Genomic DNA, 22,380 nt, shown 5'->3' on the forward strand with positions numbered 1-22,380 from the left:
TTCTTCTTTATTACTGCAATACTTACAACCTGAAAAGTTGTAGCAGAGAAAAACAGACAAACAAACAAAAGGGAGGAAAGAAAAAAAAAAAAGAACACATTTTATGTGCATTTGAAAAAGTTGATGACAGCATTATTATGAGAAAATATTATAAGTTATCAGATTGACATTGCATATATTCTTTAGCCTACACATTTTGAGTATCTGCAGACAAGCATTTTGGATGGTCTCCTGATAATTCTTATTTAGATAGTTTCAGCCTCTGTTTTCCTACTGAAGCAATTCCTTTTTTCCCTCAGCAACTCTTTTCCAGCTGTCTTCATTCCTTCCCCATGAGGACAGAACCACAGTTGAATGCCAAGAATCTTTCTCTTTTTTCCCCTGTTTTCTATTTTTTCTTTCTCAGTCCCTTATTTAAGTCTCTAGGTTTTTGACAGCATGTCTGAGGTTTGCTGTTATTTTAAACCAGCTGCAGATTAAACAGAGCGTGAAAAGACATTGGGCCCCACCCATATCTCCTGCTCTGCTTCTGCAGTGCTGGCAAAAATCCCAGCACGGTGATGTGCCTTCCCTCTTACCCTTGATCCAGTTCCCCCAATGCACACCAGACTTTTCCTGTTGGCTCAGAAGGGCCACATCCTGCAGCCAGGACCCCCAGTGCATGAGAACTTTGGCACTGTGCATCCCCAGTGACTCAAGCCCCTGTCGCCAGGAGTCCACTACTGGCCCGAAGGAAGGCAGCACCTCTCTTTCCCCAGATGTGCCTGCAACATCAGCATTACCTCTCCTCTCCTGTTAAGTTTGGACTGTTTTTACCCCTTTCTCTGAATTCTGTTTCTTTAAAAATAAACAAACAAGCTAGATCAACTCCCCAAGCTTTGAATACAGCTTTGGGATTTCAGGTTTGTTGACTGCAGTCAGTTTAGCACTGCACACCCTGACTCCAGACACCGATAGGAATATAAGCTGTAGTGTGGAACTACATTTCTTTTCCTCAGTATTATTTACAAATAAAGCATAAAAAATTAAGGACAAAAGTAATTTTCAGCAGCTTGATTATTTTCTCCCATAAATCTGATGTTTAATTCCTAAGTTTCATGACCTCATTTACTTGCAGAGACACTCCTGCTGTTTATCTCACAGTGTGGTGTAGGGCAATTATGAGTAGCACTCTGGAACATATTTTCAGCAATTATGGTAATGTAGATGATTAGGAAACAAGCTCATAAAGTTTGGCAAAGACAGTGTTAGTACTCTACTCTCTGATGCAGTGGGAAATGCTGTTCCTTACTATGGGCAAGTAATTAATTTTTGACTCCTGTTTCTCACACTAGTATTAATTTTAGCCATGACATATGTTTGCTACCTGACACAAAGTAACAAGAAATGATAAAAGGAAATAAGGAGAAATAGAAAGATGATAAAATTGTTTCTTTAATTATGGAGAGCTATTTGAAAAATAAATCTATATATTGGAGGGGATCCTTATATTGATTTTCTGGATATTCTCCCTCAAAAGAAGTAAACCCTCATTATCCTTCTCACCACAAAATTTTCCACAGAAATTAGAATAATGTAAGTGACAGACAGCTCATTGGGAGCTGTGGGTTAAAAGTGAAAGACTGGTGGGGATTGTAAACACACTCAAGTGACCTTGCAGCTGGGAATGCAAAAAGTCTGGGGAGTAGCAATGTAGAAAACAGTGTATTTCATGCCTTCCTCTGCTTGCATTCTATGTGCCTAGAGAACATCTGTGTATCAATAATGTAGGTGTTTGGTAACTTGAGGTACCCTAAGGGACAGGCTTGAGCTCCCTGCCTTGGTCCTGAGAAGATCAAAGCCCAGAGGAGAAAACAGCACAATGGTAAAACCACACTTGTGCAAACCCTTGGCAGACTGCTGGGAGCAGCAGGATGGGATTTTCCAGCATGAACTGGGCTTGGGGATGTCTGCATCTACATGTGTCCCTCTGCCAAGGCTTCTGGGTTTGTTTTCGTGGTTAGTACTGAGACTTTTTTGGTTAACTCCCCAAGGAAACTAAGTTTATGCAACTATGTAGGCATCTCCATGCCTCAGCTTCCCTTCCCCAGCCCTTTAGTAAGCTCATAAATGGTCCACTGTGTCACAGCTTCCTAAGACTGAAGTAGCTTCCAGCTCCCAGGTTCACATGTGCCCTGCAACCTCCTCCACTCCTGTTTAATGCTAGCAAGGACAGAAGTCCATGGCTCAACCATAAATTTTTTTCTGCCAAATCAGTGATCAGAGTTTATTGTTATTACTGCTTTTTATTTAGTAATAGGAAAATTCATTCATTCCTGCTTTTCTGAATTTTAAAATAAGTATTTTACATTCCAGGGTAACAAAAAACACCATTGAAAAAGCACTAATACATTTTATCCCATAGCTCTGAGGGTTTTTATTCCACAGCAACACTTTGAGTGAGTCAGTAATCTTCATACTATGTAGTTTTTTCCAGAATCCAGTCTGAATAGTCAGCAACCTTGGTGTAGACTCCTGGCTGCCTGGGGCGAGCGCACCCTTCGCCCCAGCTGGTGATGCCCACCAGATACCACAGCTCCTCATGCCTGCATGACAGGGGCCCTCCTGAATCTCCCTGTGTCACGGGACAAAAAGAGAGAGCAGGCAAGGAAGAGGCCTCATCAGTATTTCTATCACAAAGAAAGCCTTGAATAAAATCAGCATAATTCGGTATCACCACCCGCATAACTGTCTGGCTTTCAATCATTTTCACTTAGGACTAATTAAGAGAGGACTGGAGCAGGTGTTCTGATTGTTTAGTAAATTGATTTCTAAATAGTCATTGCAAACAATTTCTCGTTCCCATGAAGTTTCAAAACTAATGTTTTTTATTATTTTCTTTATAATATTATTACTAATTTATCTACATGCAGTGATTTAAAACTCAATGAAAAAAACTATGAATGCAAGTAAGAAAAACAGTCAGTTTGGGGGTATTTTTCCTTATGGCCATGTATTTAGTATCTCAGTTCTCCACATGCCTTGTCTTGTTTGAGTGACTCTGTCCCACTCAGGATAAAACACCTTTGTGTTTTCTTTTCCTATTCCTTTCTGAACATAAGATTCCTTACAGAATTGTAATTCTGTATGGGTTGTTAGGACAACAGCAAGTGTGTTATTTTTCAAACCACTATCTCCATGTTCTGTTACACTGTATCACATAAAGAAATCTCAATTGGAATAGAGGAAAAATTACTTCCCAGCTCCACATATTTTTATTCCTAACTAATCATATGTTACTAATCAATAGTAACATTTCAGCATACAATTATTAAGTGTTAAATGTTTGCAGTGAAAACTGTATTTGGTAGAGAATTTAATATTAATAATCAGACTATTTTCTTCTTGCAGAAATTAACTCAGAATATTTCAGCTGGCGAAAGTGCGTGAGTTTACTCTTGAGCAGAGAATTTGGTTCACGGAACTCATGCTATTGTGACATTTTCAACCCTAATTATGAACAGAGCAGTTTTCACAGTTCGCTTTTAGCTTTCTATTCCCCATGCATTTTAATAGCATTACTGGCACCTTCCCTTCTGGTTTATACACAGTGGATGCTTTATTTTATGTACTAAATTTCCTACCAAGGTATAGAAAAAAAAAAAACAAACACAGGAAATCTGTTCTTATTGGAAAAATGCTTCAAGATAGTACATTTGCACTCTCTGGATTTCTGATAGTCTGAAAGAAGAGTTTTATTCCCTAAATGGATATCTCTATATCCACACTCAGTTTCCTATCCATGGAATCAATCCCTAAAGATTTCAATGTCATATAAGAGATATTTTCCATATACCTTGGTTTTCAGTGCTTCTGACAACCAAAAGTGACAAGTCGATCAAGAGCTCTATTGATAACCATACTTTCCTAATAAAAATTAAAAATAATTGTAGCATTCATTTATATGTTTGAACATCTGGTTGGAATCTATACCCATACAATACTGTTTGTATACCTTACAAGCATCCCTTCCTCCTTCATCATAGCCAGCACAGATCACTTTGTCACCTATTCTGCGCCTCCGGTACCTTGCCTGGCATTCCTCTTTTGACATGAAGGGAACAGGAGCCTTTTGAAGAATATCTTGTACCCGACCTGTGTAAGAAGGCAATATGAGAAACGTTTGGTTCTAGCAAAATAAAGGTTAAAATTCCACTCTAGAAATCCCCATACACTGATGCTACAAAGTGGGAGGTCACTGCTTCTGGAGTGTTAATAGATGTTCATGACACTGATTTTCCTTTCTTTGTGTTAGCAAACAATGTGAATTGTCTTCTAATTTAAATGGTTTTATGATGCCATCTTCTTTCTCATGGCTGGAAAAAAAAACCTTCAAAACTCCCTTGTGATGTGCAACAAATCCTCATGTGTGAATGGCTGTCAGGACATTGCCCCCTCGAGCATTGCTTTGTGTTAGTAACTATTATTTCCTAGTAAAGTGTTGCAACATGTTTGGAATCTCCCAGTTTGCCAAATCTGTGCTGCTCTCTATCCTAGTAGGTTTTAAGATGGAGAAATTTGCACATAGACTAAACAAGAGTATTTAAAAGTAACCTTTTCTCTAGTAACTAACAGAAGAAATTTGTCCATACAGTAACTAAATTTGTAAGATTTCACATTGAACTATAACTTTCAGATAGTCACGGGTATAAAGGAAAAAGTACTCTCTAAATAGGTGCATATACATCCAAATAAACATATAAAAATTACACATATAAATATAAATAAACAAATAGTTGTAAAACCACAGCTTGATAATTAAGAGCTTTTTGGCCTACCTCCACATAAAATCAGAGGAGTTCAAATTTCATCTACTATCAAAACACAAGTCATTGTCATGGTCTATAATAAGAAAAGCAACATACTTCTATCTCCAGTTTCTAAAGTCATATGAATACAATCACATAAAAAAAAATCCCATGTGTTATGTGCAGAGTGTAATTCAAAATAGTTCAGCGGTACATTTATTGCCTTTTTTTTCAGCTAGGAAGAAATCAAGAGTGTACAAAACCCAGATAGATACTGGGGTTTGCCAGTAGATTAAGCTAGAATCTAAAGAGTATTTGAGTGTTGTACAAGATGTATTTAAGATGGACTTCTCAGATATTTCAAACTATTGAACCAATTTATAAAATTAGTTATTGTGTCAGAGCATTGAGATATTTAATGATAATTTCATATATCTTTCATTTATGTTTTATAGTGTCTTAATGGAAATCAATTCTAATAAAGAATTATATTAAAGTACTGTCTAGAAGGAATAGTGATATCTAAGAGCAGAGAACAGAGCAGAATTTCCTTTTCTTAGAGAAGGGGAAATACTTTTGTCAAACACATTCATTTTAAAAATACAAAAATTCACTGTTTAAAAGTATTTTAAACCTGTACCTTTTTCTTTTCTGTAACCCCATCCAATTACCCAACAGTCAGTATAAAATATGTTGGCGTCCTCTTTTGATGGCAGGCAGATAGGTAATTGAAGATCTAAAGCACAAGAGAAAACATTAGTTTGTCCAGCAGAGACAACTGCAAGAGTAAGGTTTTGTGGGCATCTACATGACCCCTGAAGACAGCCCCCATGTTATTCTCTGTCCCTTACACTATGTATCATTCCCAGCACATAAACTAAAGCCACACTTTTTTTTTTTTTTTTTTTTTTTGCAAAGCCAACAGAATAGATTCTCTTCAAAGCCCAGTAACTGCATATTTAAGGAAGCCAGCCCAGGTGTCATGCACTGCCGTAGAAATGCCAGCCCTGTGTCTTCCTGTATGTTTTCACAATTCCTCTGCAATATGTTACATACCAGTAAAATTCATAGGCTTAGCAAGTTTCATTAAAGCAATGTCATATCCAATCTGTGCATGTTTATACTGAGAGTGAACAATAATCTCTTCCACTTTGAAGAAGGGTGTATCCTCATTTATTTCTGATTGTCTTAAAATACCAGCATAAATACGCCAAATGTTGGGATTCTCTAGACTGAGGGGAAAAGACAAAGAGTCAGTCTGTGACTAAATAGCCTAATGCAGTATAATAGTAAGTAAAAACTCGTATCTCATGAGAATGTCTAGGGTTCTGTAGGTATCTGCTGTCTGCTTTAGAATTTCACCTTCCAGATTCACTGAAATAATTCTGCATCAGCAGTACAGTACCATGCTACAAAGGGACAAAGTATTGTTACATTAAGTTACATTAAGAAACTGAATGTCTACCTGAAAATTTCACCGTTTGGTTACATTAAAGTGGTTCATTTCTAGTTCTCATTGTTATTATCTTGAAAGGTAGATCTCAATTAATGTTGCATGCTGGGTTAAACTTTGAGGCATATTTGTGCATTCAGGTTTAGGTCTCACCTCGTGACACAGTGAGCAGCTGTGAGAATCCACTGGTTGCTGATGATGGAGCCCCCACACAGGTGTCTCTGGCGAGACAGCTTGGCGTGCAAGCTGACCTGCCACGGCCACTCACCAGGGAAAGAGTCTGTGCCACCAACAATCCTAATTGTTCTGGCAGAATGCTGCATACACACTACAGAAATAATTTAAAACTGAGCTTAAAGACAACTTGCATTCACCAATGAAAAATGAAGATGAGACTACTGCTGATCACTGAGTAGGCACCACCTATTGAGAAGAAGGTGATACATGACACATTTTTCATGGTTTGTGATCATAAAGTCTATTAAAACCAAATTCAAAGTGCTGTTCTGGTGTTTACTATGTGAAGACCTGACTGCTTCCACTTTTCCAGAACACTCTAACTTTACAAGATCACTGGGACATTGCAACCACTTTAAAAATAATATGGTTTGGCCTTCTCCACTGAAATCAGGGAAGCACTGTCTATTTTTCATAAAAGAAGTTTTACTTAATTTTACTTACTTACTGGCTTTTTTTTTGCATAATCTTAGTGAGTATCCAGAAATACTTCCTGGTCCATGCACTATTCTCACTGGAGATCCATTTGAGGACATTCTAAGGTGACACGCGCACTTTCTGCCAATGAATTAATGTAAACATTTATTTTGTATTTTTTTCACTGAACAACACATACATTACTCCCTCACCACATCTCTTGAGTGATTATTTCAGGAATCTTTGAACATTTTAAAAAATATATCTCACCCTTCTTCATGGCATGAACCTTGGAGGAGAGAATAGGAAAAAAATTGGCAGCGGATCATGTCTGTGCAAACCTGCTGACAGGCTCTGTGTCCTTTAGTATAAGTGACATTAAGTTCATCTCCCAAAAAATCCATATGGGTGTAAGTGCGGGAATTGCAGGCTGTAAGAATGATTGCATTCAAAGCATCAGAAAGTTGTTAATTAGATGGATTCAAAATTAGTATTTTTATTGTAATTTATTGCTTACCAGGAAAAGATCTTCTACAATTTAGGAGACCAAAGCCTGATACAGCATTTTCTTGCAATATGAGGGCCTCTGGAATTCCACTTGTTGATGTCTTCAGAAGGCAAAGATTTCTAAAATGAAATATTTTTCACAGTAACTAAACCTGTTCTCTTAGGATGTTCTCACATCCTAAAAATAATTATTTAGGTAGTGGTAAAAGAAGGTTCTTTCTTAAATACACTCCTTTCTCTCAAGTCTCAATCTGTAGAAGTATTTAATAAGAAAATACATTCACTAAGGTCACTACTTCACATTAAATTGAGGCCATCTTTGTAGTGCTGTGAAATGCCATAAAACAATACTAGTAAAGGTGGTACAGTATTTATACATATAAAGAAGAGGTGACTTTAGATGATGCGTGCCATCTCAGCTTTGCTTCTCCCTGAAATTCCTTTGAAACTTTATTGTTCTGATTTGTGTGGAATGTTGATTTTTAACTATTCTCACTACTAAACATGAAAGAAGAAAGCCAAATAGAAATATGTTTAAAGCCATTAACTTAATTGAAAAATCTTTTCAAGTAAGTTCGCCCTGACAGGAAACCAGATGGTCATTTTTGACAACGTCATAAAATTCAGCTTTGAGTCTTTAAAACAATCTGGAGGCTCACTGTGCTTTTGACATGCATAATTCTTTTCAGATTAAGACCAGATACACAACCACAATACAGAAGCCCTGATCACATTGGAAAACAGTTGAAATGCCCACAGGAAGTTATAAATTTATGAACAAAACCCATAAAAAGCTGTGCTTTACTGAAAATAGCCTTTCAACATAAATTTACATATATTAGTAAAGAAATTAGTGTTTAAAAAAAGACTCAGTGTTTTTAAAAAATAAATTTTAAATAATCTACATGCATAATATAATTTAAGTGTCATATTCACCTTTGAGATTCTATTTGTGATTTTCTGGTAAAAAATGTAAAGAACAAGCACTTTGGAAAATAAGTACAAATAGTTTGGCAGACAGAAATATCAGGAGTGAAAAAACTTGTAATATTAATTCCTGAAAACACTTGATCTTCAAAAATGTCCATTTGACAATCTGTATAAAAAAAAAGAACAAAATATATCAAAATTCCAAAAACCTATATGATCAGAATATTGAGATTTACAGATTATTCATTTCTATCTTTATTCCTATTTTCCTTCCGTGATTGATAACCTGGAAAGGTAACACAGCATTTTAACCAGAAACTATTTCTCAGGAATATTTTTGAATATGTAAAGTCATGGAGAGCACTACAGGGAAAAGGTTCATACAGAGGAATAGAGAAATTACATGTTACAATAGAGATTTGCTAATCTAATAGGGAAAGATTTAAATTAATTTTCAATGGCTATATCAGGTTCATGGGAAGACTAGAAAGAAGATAAGGTGATGATTTTCTTAACACTTCTTTTACTGTTTGAAAAGTAGGCAGACTAAGTAGGAGTACTGCCTTCTAACATGGCCGAAATAACACAACAGAGCCTTGGCAGCATAGTTCACCCAACCAGACTGTGGATGTAGAAGTTAGAGGAAATGCTAGCATTTTTAAAAAGAGATCAATGAGTATCCTTCTCCACAGATATACTTGAAGTCCCATTTAGAATCCTGGTGAAAGAATTTGAAAAGAAAAAAGGGAAGCATCAGCACAGAGGATGTTTCTTGAACCTATCAAGCTGCAGAGATAGCAAAAATAATGAAATGATCCAAAAGACAGGATTTGGTGGCAGCAGAGAACTTGATCTGTTGAGAAAGTACAGCAACCAAGTCAATATTGCCCAGTGTGTTATAGAAACATATTGGGAACATCTTACTACAGAAAGGGAAACTAAGAAGAGGCAGAGCTTATTGTGAATGCTGTTAATTTGATGAGGTTCTGAAAAAACATAGGCAAGAGAGGACAGCAATACCGGGCAGTAATTACACAATAAGAACAGTAAAACAATATAATCAGAAATGTAGAAAATTGAAGTCAAATAACACTTGCAATTAGCAGGCATGATCCTAAGTTAAGGGAAAATAGCATTCAGAAGAATGGATAGTTTCAAAGGAAATTATTTTTAAAGCAAAAATGTGGATCTGAAACTTCAGGGAAGCTAACCCACAGTCCCAAGGATCAGGTTCAGTGATCATTTGCTCAATATTCAGTGATCTCCAGGAAGATGCTTTGCAAAGGGCAGAAAACAGATAAATTACTATGCATGTGTAATAGTGTGTGTGCATAAGAATAAATTCAGAGAGGCAAAGGCACAAAATGAATGACCACATAGAAAGGAATAATCTAAACAAAGTCAGAAAAAATCTTCAAATAAATATTAAAATAAACCAATTTCAGATATTGACAAAATAATAAGGCAGAAGACATTACAAAGGTTTTATGACTACATTCTACAAATCTCTGTCTGGACAGGTATAGATCATCTGTCTCAGATTAGGACAGATGACATCCTTAGATGACTTCTTGATCCACTAGTGCTTTCTACATTTCTATGATCACACAATTTATTTCTTCTCTCTCTTGTCTGTTCTTGCCTCTTTCACAAGACACAGAAAGTAGAGGAAGACAGGCAGGAGCAAGATTGATTTTCACATGATGTCATGGTTTTACCCCAGCCAACAACCAAGCCCAATGCAGCCACTCACTCACTCCTCCACCAGCAAGATCAGGGACAGAATCAGGAGGGTAAAAGCCAGAGAATTTGTGGTTTCAGGTAAAGAAGGTTTTATAGGAAAAGTCCATGCTGAGCACCAAAAAGGACTTCAGTGGGTTGACCTTGGCTGGATGCCAGGTGTCCAGTAACTCACTCTATTATTCCTCCTTCTCAGCTGGAGAGGTGAGGGCAAATGAGATGGAAAATGACTCATAGGTTGAAATAAGGCAGTTTGCTAAAGCAAAAGCAAAATTTTTCATAGACACAAGCAAAGAAAAATACAATAATTTTATTTTCTACTTCCCATCACCAAGTGATATCCATCCACTTCCCGCATGCGTAGTGGTTGCTCCAGAAGACAAACATTGTGAATAATAAATGCCTGTCCTTCCTCCTCCTTTCCTTAGATTTTATAAGGATATATAGCTGAGCTGATATGACATGATATGGAATGTCCCTGTGGATAATTTGGGTCAGCTGACCCAGTTGTCTTCTGTCACAGGATCTTGCCCACCCCCAGACTATTGATGGGAGGAACACTGGGGAGAGAGTGCTGATGCTGTGCCAGCACTGCCCAGAAGTAAACCCAAGCACTGATTTAGAATTTAGAATTGATACAGTCTGTACAAAACATGATTTATACAGGAAAACTAGATTTTCTGTGAGATAAAATAAGGATATATGAAAGCAGAATAACATCATCATCATTAAGATGGGAAAATATCACAGTAAGACAAAGTGGAGACACATTTAAAAAGAAAAAGAAAAAAATACAAAAGTGAAGATGTTTCAGTTGAGAAAAAGAAGGTTTGATACACACTGATTTTAGACTCTTGAGAATTTTTTCTGACTGATGATTGCAGAAACAAGCACAGAGTTTTTGCTTTCATCACATATCACTCACAAAATGCATAATATATCCTTTCCTATTAGCCAACTGTATTAGAAAGCTGCAGATCTCTATTAAAAATTTTCAAGTGCATACACAGTATATAAACAGAATGTAGAAAGTTTTATATTTCCCTTATCTTTGAATCTGATGGGCTTTTATCTTTCATTTTTGTATCCATGATACAAAGATAACATACAATTTCATCAAGTTAATCTTATGAAAGAATTCTTTGGATCTTTAAAGGGAACTGTTTCTGTAAGACAAATGATAACATGAAAAAATTAAAAAAATATTAACCTCCTTTGTCCCTGAATGTACTAACCATATTTTAAGAAAAAGATTATATTGGAATTATTCTACATAATAAAACATTTCTATATGTCAGCAATTGATTGCATTTCAGAATACATGACCCTTAAAACTAAACAGAATCAGAGATGTTAAATAGTTACCTGATTCAGAAAGCTGGCATGTCTTTAGAGAGAATCCAGACACAACCTCATCAAGCACCTTAATGTTGGTTGGAGTTCCTACACTGGTCTGTTTCAAGAAGCATTTTTTACTGAATGACAAAGAGTAAAGAAAGTGGTAAGAAAACAAGTCTTCCTTGGACTAATCCATCCTCCTGAACCCAAAATTCCTACCATTGTGCACGGTCTGGCCATGGGCCAGAACAATCTCCAACCTCCAGAACAGACTTCAAATGATGAACAGAGCTAGCTGAACAATGTTTAACTTGCAAAATTGAGCAGATTAAGAGCTCAAAAATAGGTCTCATTAAAATGAAATAATTTCTCTGGATGCTCTGATGATGCTATTTTCAGAACAATAAGCAGAGCGAGATTTAACAGAGCAAAAATGCAGCACAGCTATCAATATAATTTGCATTTCAGAGGATTTTAGCTTTTTTCAGGGCTGTAATAATCAAGTAAAAGGTGTCTTTCTCACCAATGGACAAATGGAAGACAATTTACTATTGATATTTTCCTTCCTGTAAGTGTGAACAAACATTGCAAGGATGAATAAATTGAATATTCTTGTGTAAATTCTTGCACCTTAAAGTGTTCTTTCTTGCACCTTAAAGTGTTCTGAGATTTAATCTACTTAGGCACAGAGCTGTCCAGGGGAATGAATCCAACCTGTATTTACCAAAAGCTTGCATTGTGAAATGCTTCAGAGGCATATGTAAAAAAATGACAACGGTTGTCATTGGTACATCGTTTTTGACACTCTTGATAGCTGTCAGCCATAGTAATATCAAAAATATTCCCTTCCATATCCAGTCCTACATGGACATCTGGGCTGCAAGCTGTGAAGAAAGAGAGACCAAGTTCTGAAAATGTACTTCTGTTCCCCATCCCGTGCCCCAAATTGCCCAAAAGATAGCAGTTTGTATGACACAGCCCGCATAATCCAGATGCCACATCCCACGCTCACTTCAGTTACATCACACTTTATACATAGATCTAGCACCAAATCAGAAATGTAGGTTTAGTGTGGTACCTCATGGCAAGGGGAAAAACGGGCAGACTTTGACAGTGCCTCTGCCTACATGACAGAGGGCCTCTAACCACTGTGGCTGACTGCGACCAGGATGACATTCACCAAAGCAAGAACTCAGAATCCATATAAAAATATATTTTCCCAATTCCTAATCAATAAAGCAGTTTAAATGGTAAATTCTGTCCTCGTAAGGAATAGACATTTCCTGCTTGAGTCAGAATATTACATTTACACTCCACAGAGGGAGGATTGCAACTGAGGGGTTTGAAATGAAGGTCATTTCACAGAGCAAGAGCCAGCCAATTATTTGAGGCATTTTTAAACATGTAGGGAAAGATTTTCATTTTAGTCTGATTCTGAGTAATTCCAGTGATAATAATTAGTCTAAATAGCATAAAGAATAACATCCCACTGAAATCTCTTTTTCTGTTCCAAGATACTCAGAAATACAAACATGAAGGTTTATTGTCAGGAAAGAGCTTTTAAGGGGCCTGACTGCTCTGAAGGGCAAGTGGCAAGCAAAAGCAAGCACAATTTATTGATAATAGCTACAGTGCAGAACTTGCATAAAAACCCACTTAGTCCTGCCGTGTTGAGATGCTATACCAATACAACTAAAGAACTACCCTGACATCCCTAAGACACTATTTGTGCTCAAAGGCAGGAAGTGAATAACTATTTTCTTCCTCATTCCATTTTTCTGAAGTACCATGCCATGCTTAATCTCCTTTTGATGACATCATTATGACAGTGCAAATTTAAAACATACATGAAATAACACATTTAATAGGCTTTTAATATGCCTGGTGATAACTTGCAGGAATGGGATGCTGCCATTAAGTCTTCATGTAAAGCACATATACCCAAAAAGAGGCAGCTGCTAAAAAATTATTACACAGAATCACAAAAGTATTAGCATCACTTTGTGACTGCACTTTTGCCTTGCTGAGCATCTGCACCTCAGAGTTATAAAGCAGGGTCACACATGCCATGTGAGCCACTTTCTGGAGTGGAATTCTAGTAGTAAATTAATCTTTAGAACTGGAGTCAGCAGTTAAAGCATGGGTTGCTGTCTGCCTCTAGCAAATGAAACAGTGACTGCAGGAGCATGATTTCCCTGTTCTCTCATCTGGGGAGCCTGGGTGGTGGTTAGGTGGGCCAGAAGAGTAAAACCAGTGTTTTTGTCACCTGTGTTTGAAAGTGGTCTGGCAAAGAACACACAAATCACTGCTTGGCTGCTTCCCTGATTCTATTCCTCTTTCCAAAATGCTAATTTTTTAACAGCTGCTATGATGCATGCATGTGAATAACCATATCTTACCAGTAATATGGTTACAATGTTTTAAGGAATGTCCAGAGATAGCTCCTTCCATATCCACTTTTGGCAGCATTTCTGTATCACTGTCTTTTAAATAGCAGGAGAACCTGTGTTTTGAAATGCAGCAATTCACAGTTTTTGCAGTACAACACAGACTTTCATAACTGTTTCTCAGGTGAAATGCAGCCTAGCCAATATCCCTCAACATTAAAATTTTGACAAGTGTAATTGGAAGAATAATAGTGTCAAGCCTTACATTCTTTGTTAGCACTGGTGGCAGATGAGAATATTTTTTGCTTGTGGGAGCTCCAAGAGGTCTCAATAAAATGAGAAGCAAAGCCCAGGGTTTAGAGGACAGAAATGCACTGGTCATAGAGAGACGACAATCTCATTCTCTCAGGCTACTGATATTCTTAAATGTGAGAAAAACATGCTAAATAAAAAGAATGGGGAACAGTACAGGGGATCATTGGAGATGTGAAATTATTCACATTGTCCCTCCAGAATAAATATGTGGCCTAGAGGAGGGAGAGCAGAGTCAGTTTTCCTTCCTTATAAGGCCTGGTGTGTGAGTGTAAAATATTGGGCATTGTCAAATTTAACCTTTTGAATTCAAGCATTTTCATCTTCAATCGGGTCACCAATTTTAGAGATACATGACATTGCTTCCCATGGCAACCCTGCACCTTTCCCTGCATGCCTGTGTTCAGTCAAAATGTTACCAGGTTTCTAAATTATCACAGGAGACCAGCAAAAGACACAAGTACATGAACATTCTACCTTTTTGCAGGATCTTTAGTCCATGTTGCTGGCAAGTAGGTGAAGAGCAGACAGGTAGGATGGTAAGTACACACTATTTGGCAGTAATTGGCAGTCGGTGTAAAAACTGTAGTGAGGTCTCCTCCTTGGAAGAATGTATTTTCATAGATCTGAGTCACACATTCTGACACGGAATAACAAAATGTGTCAATTATTAGAGATGGGAACACCCAGTTCAGCAGAAGAGGGTGAAGCCATTGCTCTTTGTCATTGAAGACAGGCTTTTGTCAGGAAAAGTGGGTAAGGGGGGGTGAGTAGCACAGTTCCTCTGAGAGTCCCATCTTTTCACTCCAGCAGAAGTAATACAGTCTAGGGTATCTCCCTCTGTTCCCTGCCTCATACCCAGTGCTGGAGCAGGGCAGCTTGAGCCCAGGGAGAAACCCAAGAAGCTGGATGGGTCACAAGGCAGATCTGCATGGCAGAGGAGGAAAGTGCCTTTCCAGTGGCAACTCTCAGGAACAGCAGAAGCCTCTCCTGAGAGAGACCAACACAGAACATCATTATGAAGAAAACCAGGAAGAGGAAGTGCAGAGATCAAAAGGAGTTAGAAAGTTTTATGGAAAACTATTTTTATCCTATTTTTTAGGGATTCTCTGAGGTCAGAGTGACAGGTGGTGCCACTGTGCACAGCCTCAATGGCTCCCAGCATTTCACAGACCTTCAGCTCTCTCACACTCTACCCTGAACCCCCCAAACCTTCTTCACAATTAAGAAAATACTGTTACAGGAATAATGTCTCAGGAACAGTCTAGAATAAAAACAAGCTGTACTACTACCTTGCATCTGCAGGGCTTCTTAGCTCTCAATGACATGCTGAACTCTGTACTGGCAACCACTCACACTGCGGAGCTCTGCAGCAAAGGTACCTAAGCAGAAACCTGCTCCCATCTTTCAAAATGAAGGCACTTGTGAGATCACAGAACCACAGAGTATGCTGAGCTGGAAGGGATCCACAAGGATCATTGAGACCCTCTCCTGGCCCTGCACAGGGCCATCCCCAGGAGTAATACCACGTGCCAAAGAAAGTTTTTCAAGCATTTTTTGAAGTCTGTTAGGCTTGGTGCTGTGACCACTTCCCTGGGGAGCCTGGTCCTGTGTCCAACCACCCTCTGGGTGAAGAACATTTTTCTAATACCCAACCTAAACCTCCCCTGACACAGCATCAGGCCAGTCCCTCTGGTCCTGTCAGTCTCAGGACACTTGGGGTCTTGGATGTCCACTGTAGTGAAAAAGCACAGTAGTTTTTCCAAGGGTGCTAAGATCTCTGTATTAAAACACACAAGAGAGCTGTCTTTGCACAGGAGACCACTCCCTTTTTGAATTTGCCCTCCAAAAGGAGTAGCAAACACATAAAACAGTGATTTTTATTCCTGCATCTACCAAAGTGCTTTTTCTTGGATAAAAGATAAAGAGAAAATAATGTATTTTTACAGACTCGGAGGAAACCCAATTGAAAACATTTTATCTAGTGGCTTAAACCGTTACTATAGAGTGATCATAGTGTATCAAGGAATATTTAAAATGAAAACAAAAGGTAATATCATATAGGATTTGACAGTTTTAAAAGACTACAAGTGGATTCTATTTTTTAATATGATTATAAGCTATACTTTGGCAATTCAGTGGTTCCTTCACGCAGGTATAATATATTATTTTTTTAAAAAAAGCGATAAATGCGGATTATTAGACATATGTGCTATGTGTGCTAATATGTTTCAAAGGTTAAATCCTTGTTAGTAAAAAATTTGACTTTATAAATATCCAAGTTCTCTGGTATAAATATATATATAGATATATATACGTATATATATCTATATACTTTCAAGCTATTTCTCTAAAATACAGTATTTATTATTCTCAGTAGCATTTCTTTATCCAGCTTTGTAATTTACAGAAAAAACATTTTCAATTCTTAGAATACACCAAGTGAATTCTAAAGCTAAAATAAAATAATATTGCAATTGTTTACTGTACCAGATATTTTGGATCCTATTTATCTTCTTCTAGCACAAATTAACACACCAAAAAAATTATTTATGCTGTGAAACTATGCACCATGCAAAACTGTGCCAGTTCTGGACACTTTGATTTAATTAAAATGTTTTCTAGGCCTCTAAAATTTTCCAAGATTTTTTTGCTGAGACTTAAATACAGGTAAAATATTTTCTTAAATAATATGTCATTTATCTATTAGATTTTGCTAAAAAGCTGTTACCTAATTGTTCTCTGAGAAAACATTTAATACATTACTGAACTTATACTCATGTTAAGCCTTAGTTATAATTTATGAGGAAAGGGAATTTCAGAGGAGTGCAATGCAATTTTTGTAGTTTAACTTTTGCTAATGGAACAAAGTAAATCATTAACACAGAACGAAAGGCATACATTACTCTGCCTCCTGCATCCCCAAAGCTTCCTTCCCCTGCTTAGGCTAATAACCTTGCCATTGGGCACAGAACATGGAGCATCACACTAATTTCACAGCTATAATGTGGATGCAGTCTCAGTCCTTTAGAGAAAGGCATGGTGCCATGTGTGCTGGGGGAGGTGACAGCGTGGGGGGTTGCAGGATAGCGTCAGGAAAGCCCCTTTAGAAAGTTCCCTGCCAGACGATAGGGTCATGCCAGTTACCCGAATTTAACTAAGTTCAATCCAGCAGAATAAACAGTTCTCCCAAGAGCAGGCTGCAGTTACTAATCTTCTCCCCTTCTGCAAGAGTTGCTCTAGGCTGTGTGTAAATTTCAGTAATTACATATTAACTTACCACTGTAAACAGAAGCAAGTAAGAAAATGAAATAAAAAGTCCGGTAAATCCAATTCATCCTAAAAACCACAAAATCATTCTTTACGATATGTTCAATAAAGGGTGTAAAATTAGTTTTATAAAGCACTACTGAGCCTAACACTGATTTACACCTATACTGTTTCACTATTAATTCAAAATTACATTGAAAGTTACATTTACAGCTGTGACACTGTTTTGGCATACCTTTTAACAGCAGAATATTCATTCTTGCTTAGACTGGGAACAATATTCTGCTGAAATGACATTACTAATACTGACTCTCCAGATAGTTTAGTAAATACTGTTATCAAGGTAGCAAAAAAATTACTCACACTCACTGCTTCATATGCTATAAGAATTATAAACTTTTTTTCCACATGCAACAACTTAACCTGTGAAATAAATTAACCACAAAACATAAGTCATAAATACTCCAACTTACACTGCCTTGTTGCTATGAAAAACTTTCACTGAATAACAGTTGCAATAATGATTACATACCTGAACACATAGTAAGTCTGGATGTATGGATCAGGTTTGCACTCCACTATAAAGCAAGTCAACACTTTCTGTTAAATATTACTACCTGCAATGCTAACTCATCTTTAATATTTACTTTGAGCGGGTACTCTTTTTGTCAATATTGTTACTGACCTTGGGGCACGTTTTCAGAACATCTATCATCCACACTGCTCTGGAATTGATCCTGTATAACCACATTTATGCAATATAGTCTCTCTTTTCACCCCTATAAAAAGATGATACTATTTTAAACTCCTGGAAAAATTTTCACCTCTATATCAAATTATAGAATTTTCATTTTCCCTGGAAGCAATCACAAAATCTACCCATATTTGAATATTTACAAAGTAAGAGGAACTTGCCATTTTTTGTGTTGTTCAAAATATATTAGTATTCAATTAAAATTATTATTTTGCCTCTGGGTGTGTGTGTGCATTTCAATTGGTGGCAAAAACGCATTAGAACTTTTGTCCAAGAACTTAGTTTCTTCTCTTTTCATTTCTTGTCTGGGCTTTCCATTTCAGATATTGGGGAATTATTCCAGCTTGTTACTGTTTTAATAAAAACACAAGCAAAAAACAAAACAAAACAAAAAAAAAATCTCCAATCATACACTTTTGGAAAAATAAGGTATATCATTCAAAAAAGCAGAAAACCAGAGCAGATTAACCATAAATTTTACCAAGATCATGTGTGTCATTCATGCAGAATGTGGCCATACCCCCATTCATCAGAAGTTTCTGTAAGATTTCATTTCTATAATCCATTGTCTGTATTTTAGAATTTTGTCTGAGGAAGGAGCACCTTCTGATGATGGCAATTTGTTTCAAAAGCAAATTACAAAAATAGAAAAAAAAAAAAGGGGGGGAAGAATAAAAGGAAAAAATATTTCCTTAAAGCTGCAGTTCTCAAATTTAGGTATCACTCTTTGTAAAACCAAGTATCATTTTAATTACATCTGTAAGGGCATCAGTTGGATTTGATAGTGAAGCTCAGAAATAAGACAGAAATGCTATTCAAAGAGAATCATAATGAGCATGCTCACTTTGGAAAATAAATGTATTTTCTTTCACTGGGCCTGCTATTCGCATGGCGTGCTCCCACTTACACTGCTGTGCTGTTGCTCAAACCAACAAAGTTATACTTCTGTACAGAGAAAAAATGTATTATGGACTCTATGTTGATGAGTGAGTTATTGTTTATTATAGGACATAATATTTATTATAGGACAAATTACAAAATATGCTGAATTAAGTTTCCTGAGCCTTTCTGAAATCCATAGATCATATAAATTAAAGTAGGAGAAGAGTTAGAAATTTAAAGTGCATAAAATGCCAAAACCATCTCATAGTCCTTAGGCTCATAAGGGCTCAATATATAAGTTTGTTGTTGCTCTTAATTCCCTCTTTGTATCAATTTAGCTAATATTCTAAAAATAAACTAAATCAAGTTGTTGCATTTAGGGTTCAGTAATTCAGATAGCAGAAATAAAAGAAGAGCTCATCAAAACATTTTTATAAATGGAAACATTTTTGATGATCCAAGTTCAAAATTTATTTGAATAATCCAAAATACAATTAAGAGTTTGCTTCTGTTTGACTTTGTTTCATTTTGACTTGGTAGTTAAAAAAACCAAAACCTGCTTCAGCCTGAGCAAGTTCTTCAAGATGACATCTCCCTGGCAGTGCAATTGCCTACTTGCTTGATACTGCTTTCTGCTGATTTCCACTGCGATCCACGCAAAAATCTCATTCTTCTGCAAAGGTGGCAGGAATTACTGAGCTGTTTCACCTCAGGAAGAAAATGACTGAATTCTAGCCTGATTTAGGTCTAATTCTGCCTGACAGAACCAAATCCCACATTTCTTACAGCAGTCCTATTCAAAAAACAAGTCAACCTCAAACTCAGAATGGGAGTGGATCTACTCTCTGTGATGAGACAACACCCACTGTTGTGATGTGGAGCAAGAGCAGGAGGAAATGAGGGAAGGAAGGCACTAGTATGGTGAGAGCAACCCATTCTCATTTTGATTTGGCTTTATACACACCCTTCCACCTGAAGGAGGATACTGTAATAATTTCATGAACCTGAATACTCAAGTAGGAAAAAAAACAACCAACCAATATTCTGAAGAACTTCATGGCTATCATTATGTATATGACAAAGGAGAGACCGAAACAAAATATCAAATGCTGCTGAAACAAACTCCAAATCTAAATCTTGATCTTTTCTTCTTACGATCAACAATCTAGAGCTTTTTCATCTGAGTCAGGATGCCATTATCTGAGTGAAGAATCCACTATCTCACTAGGGCAGAATCTTTTGTTTGACTTGATACAACCAGAAATGGCTGCAAAAAGTTGGACAGAATAATTTACTGATTTGTGAATAGTGCAGCACTGTGTATTGTATCAAAATAAAAGCAGTTTATTTGTTCCATATCCTGAAATTACATGTCAACAATAGTCTTCCTGGAAATAGAGCTCAGAAAAAACTGCAAATCAGATGTCAAATAAGAAATCAATACAAATGAAATTCAGGATCATAATAAAGAAATAGAAGACAGCTGCAAATATTAAACAAATAACTACCGGGTTACTTATTTCAGAGGGCTTCTTTGATTTCTTTCTTATAATCAGATTTGCCATTTTTTTAATAAATGGAGAATCACATTACTGCCCAAGGCCTTACTTTTTGGAGCTAAAGCACATGATGCTGGCTATTGTTAGATATTAGAGAAGACAGTGTTTCAACATACACAGGAGGGTCCCAGTCTGTTGATCAGTCTGTAAATTGTCAAACAGTAACTCTGGAGAAAGTTGTATGTGTCCCTCAATTACTAGCCTGGAATGAGGTCATTTGGGCATATGCCAAATACTAATTGAGTTTTTTGATAACTGATAACTTTTGCCTTTCTTTGATCAAAATATTTTGCAATTTCAATGAACACTTAATATCTCCACAAGTTATACTCCAGGCATCAAATAGAAAAGTCCATTTGTTGAACAAAAGATAGAGTTACACTTTAGCAGAGTATAACTAAGAGACTCCCACTTTCAGAAGAATCTCAGATGTATGTATTTTTTTGGTTTAGAAAGCAAGTTAATTTCACTTTTAAACTTTTAATCTATGTAGACCATGAAGGTAGTCTTTTAAATATGACCAGACTATAAACTGAGGTACTTCTATACTGGGAGTTTTGCCAGAGTGTGGCACCAATAATATTTTGGGAAGAAAATTGGGGTAGGATTCTCCAAAGGCTATGACTCCTTTAGCTGCTAAAAGAGGAGATAACGTGTGAGATCAAATACGGCAAAATTATTTGTTTGTAGCAGTGTACTAACATTTATATACAAGGTTTTGTCTTTTACGACATGAGGATCAAATTCCGGAAGGCAGGTGGATATCTGGTATGCACTACTATTCCACCTCCTGCTGTGTCCAAAACATGCAGCTTTTAGAGGCAGAAAAAGCAGTTTGTGTCAAGGTGGCTGGAAACTTCTACTACCTCTGAAGCATCTGCATGTGCTCTCAAGCAGAACCTTCCAGCAGAGGGAGGTCACACATTGTTGTCAGTGTTCCTCTTAACAGCTGTAAACCATGATCCAGAAACAAACTCCGTTTGTTTCTGTCATCCCAGTAGAAAGCTGTGTCTTTTCTGACACCATACAAAAGGGGATATTTACAGAAGGTGTAATATTTCGGTTTAGAGATCAGCTGCTACCTTAATACCACAGCAGATACCTAGAACTCCGGAAAAAGATCACAGACAGCTACTATGCACATGCAGAATTTTATTACACAATATTTTACTGTCCCATTATTTTATCAGGAAACCTGGGAATGCTGTGCTGCATTCCACAGTCCTACAGGAAAAAAACCCAAAGTCACACACAATAAAAACCCAAAACAAACAAACAAACAAAACCTCCACAAAACTAAGAAGCAATCCCCCACACCCAGAGAGTTGTTGCAGACCACTACCAAAAACTACACACCACATGATTTAACCTAATAAAAGCACACTACACAATGCAATGTATTTAACATCTACCCCACAGGCAAGAAGTTCCTTGTGTGTTCAGTAGTTTTCCTCAATATTTATTTCCTTGGCAGCATCAGATTGCTTTAGAAGCAATTTTCACAACAGAAGAGATCACTGCCATTTCAGAATAGCTCAGAACACAAAGATTACTGAATTACATCAGTGCTCATCTTAGCAAAGACACTTTGTGCATCACTAAATAGGGATTTTTCACATTGGCATCCTCATGCCAGCATTTGAGCCCATATACTTTTCATAATGAGTTTCTTAATATAGTTTTATCCAGTTTTTGGTTTTATTTTCTTGTCCATTTTGGAGAGTATAAGGAAATTATAGTAAATATACACACATTATATGAGAAAAACATGGTACAAAAGTAAAGTACAAGAAAAAATATTGATCAG

At 36.9% G+C, this 22,380-nt stretch overlaps 1 protein-coding gene across 4 annotated transcripts; it reads right to left on the reverse strand.

Annotated features, from left to right (window-relative positions):
- Positions 1 to 2,271: 2,271 nt before the first annotated feature.
- On the reverse strand, positions 2,272 to 17,967 carry LOC102108065 (coagulation factor XI). Of its 4 annotated transcripts, XM_014263263.2 has the most exons (16): positions 17,911 to 17,967; positions 17,389 to 17,447; positions 14,586 to 14,748; positions 13,809 to 13,912; positions 12,134 to 12,293; positions 11,437 to 11,546; positions 8,338 to 8,497; positions 7,412 to 7,521; positions 7,165 to 7,324; positions 6,926 to 7,035; positions 6,394 to 6,568; positions 5,844 to 6,019; positions 5,428 to 5,523; positions 3,995 to 4,134; positions 3,836 to 3,906; positions 2,541 to 2,614 (listed from the first exon to the last, which is right to left on the reverse strand). In XM_014263263.2, the coding sequence occupies exons 2-15, from the start codon at positions 17,444 to 17,446 to the stop codon at positions 3,844 to 3,846; spliced, it is 1,785 nt and encodes a 594-aa protein (XP_014118738.1). In that variant the 5' UTR covers position 17,447; positions 17,911 to 17,967; the 3' UTR covers positions 2,541 to 2,614; positions 3,836 to 3,843. The 4 variants fall into 4 exon arrangements, with proteins under 4 accessions (XP_014118736.1, XP_087912925.1, XP_005517738.1 ...); XM_014263261.2 differs by lacking the exons at positions 3,836 to 3,906; positions 17,911 to 17,967 and adding an exon at positions 17,742 to 17,787 and having other exon boundaries at positions 2,272 to 2,614; XM_005517681.3 differs by lacking the exon at positions 3,836 to 3,906 and having other exon boundaries at positions 2,273 to 2,614.
- Between the last annotated feature and the right edge of the window lie 4,413 nt (positions 17,968 to 22,380).

The sequence above is a fragment of the Pseudopodoces humilis genome, chromosome 6, assembly GCF_049639895.1.
Source record: "Pseudopodoces humilis isolate 2021_Gansu_Grassland_sample_001 chromosome 6, ASM4963989v1, whole genome shotgun sequence".
Classification (NCBI taxonomy): domain Eukaryota; kingdom Metazoa; phylum Chordata; class Aves; order Passeriformes; family Paridae; genus Pseudopodoces; species Pseudopodoces humilis.

Bases quoted from the DNA above. Each gene is read 5' to 3' on its own strand.
- LOC102108065 (XM_014263261.2), bottom strand. From the start codon at position 17,446: ATGAATTGGATTTACCGGACTTTTTATTTCATTTTCTTACTTGCTTCT. The intron at 7,522-8,337 runs GTGAATATGACA...ATTTCATTTTAG, and splicing joins TCACAAATAGAATCTCAAAG to AAATCTTTGCCTTCTGAAGA. The intron at 6,569-6,925 runs GTAAGTAAGTAA...TTATTTCTGTAG, and splicing joins ATTATGCAAAAAAAAAGCCA to TGTGTATGCAGCATTCTGCC.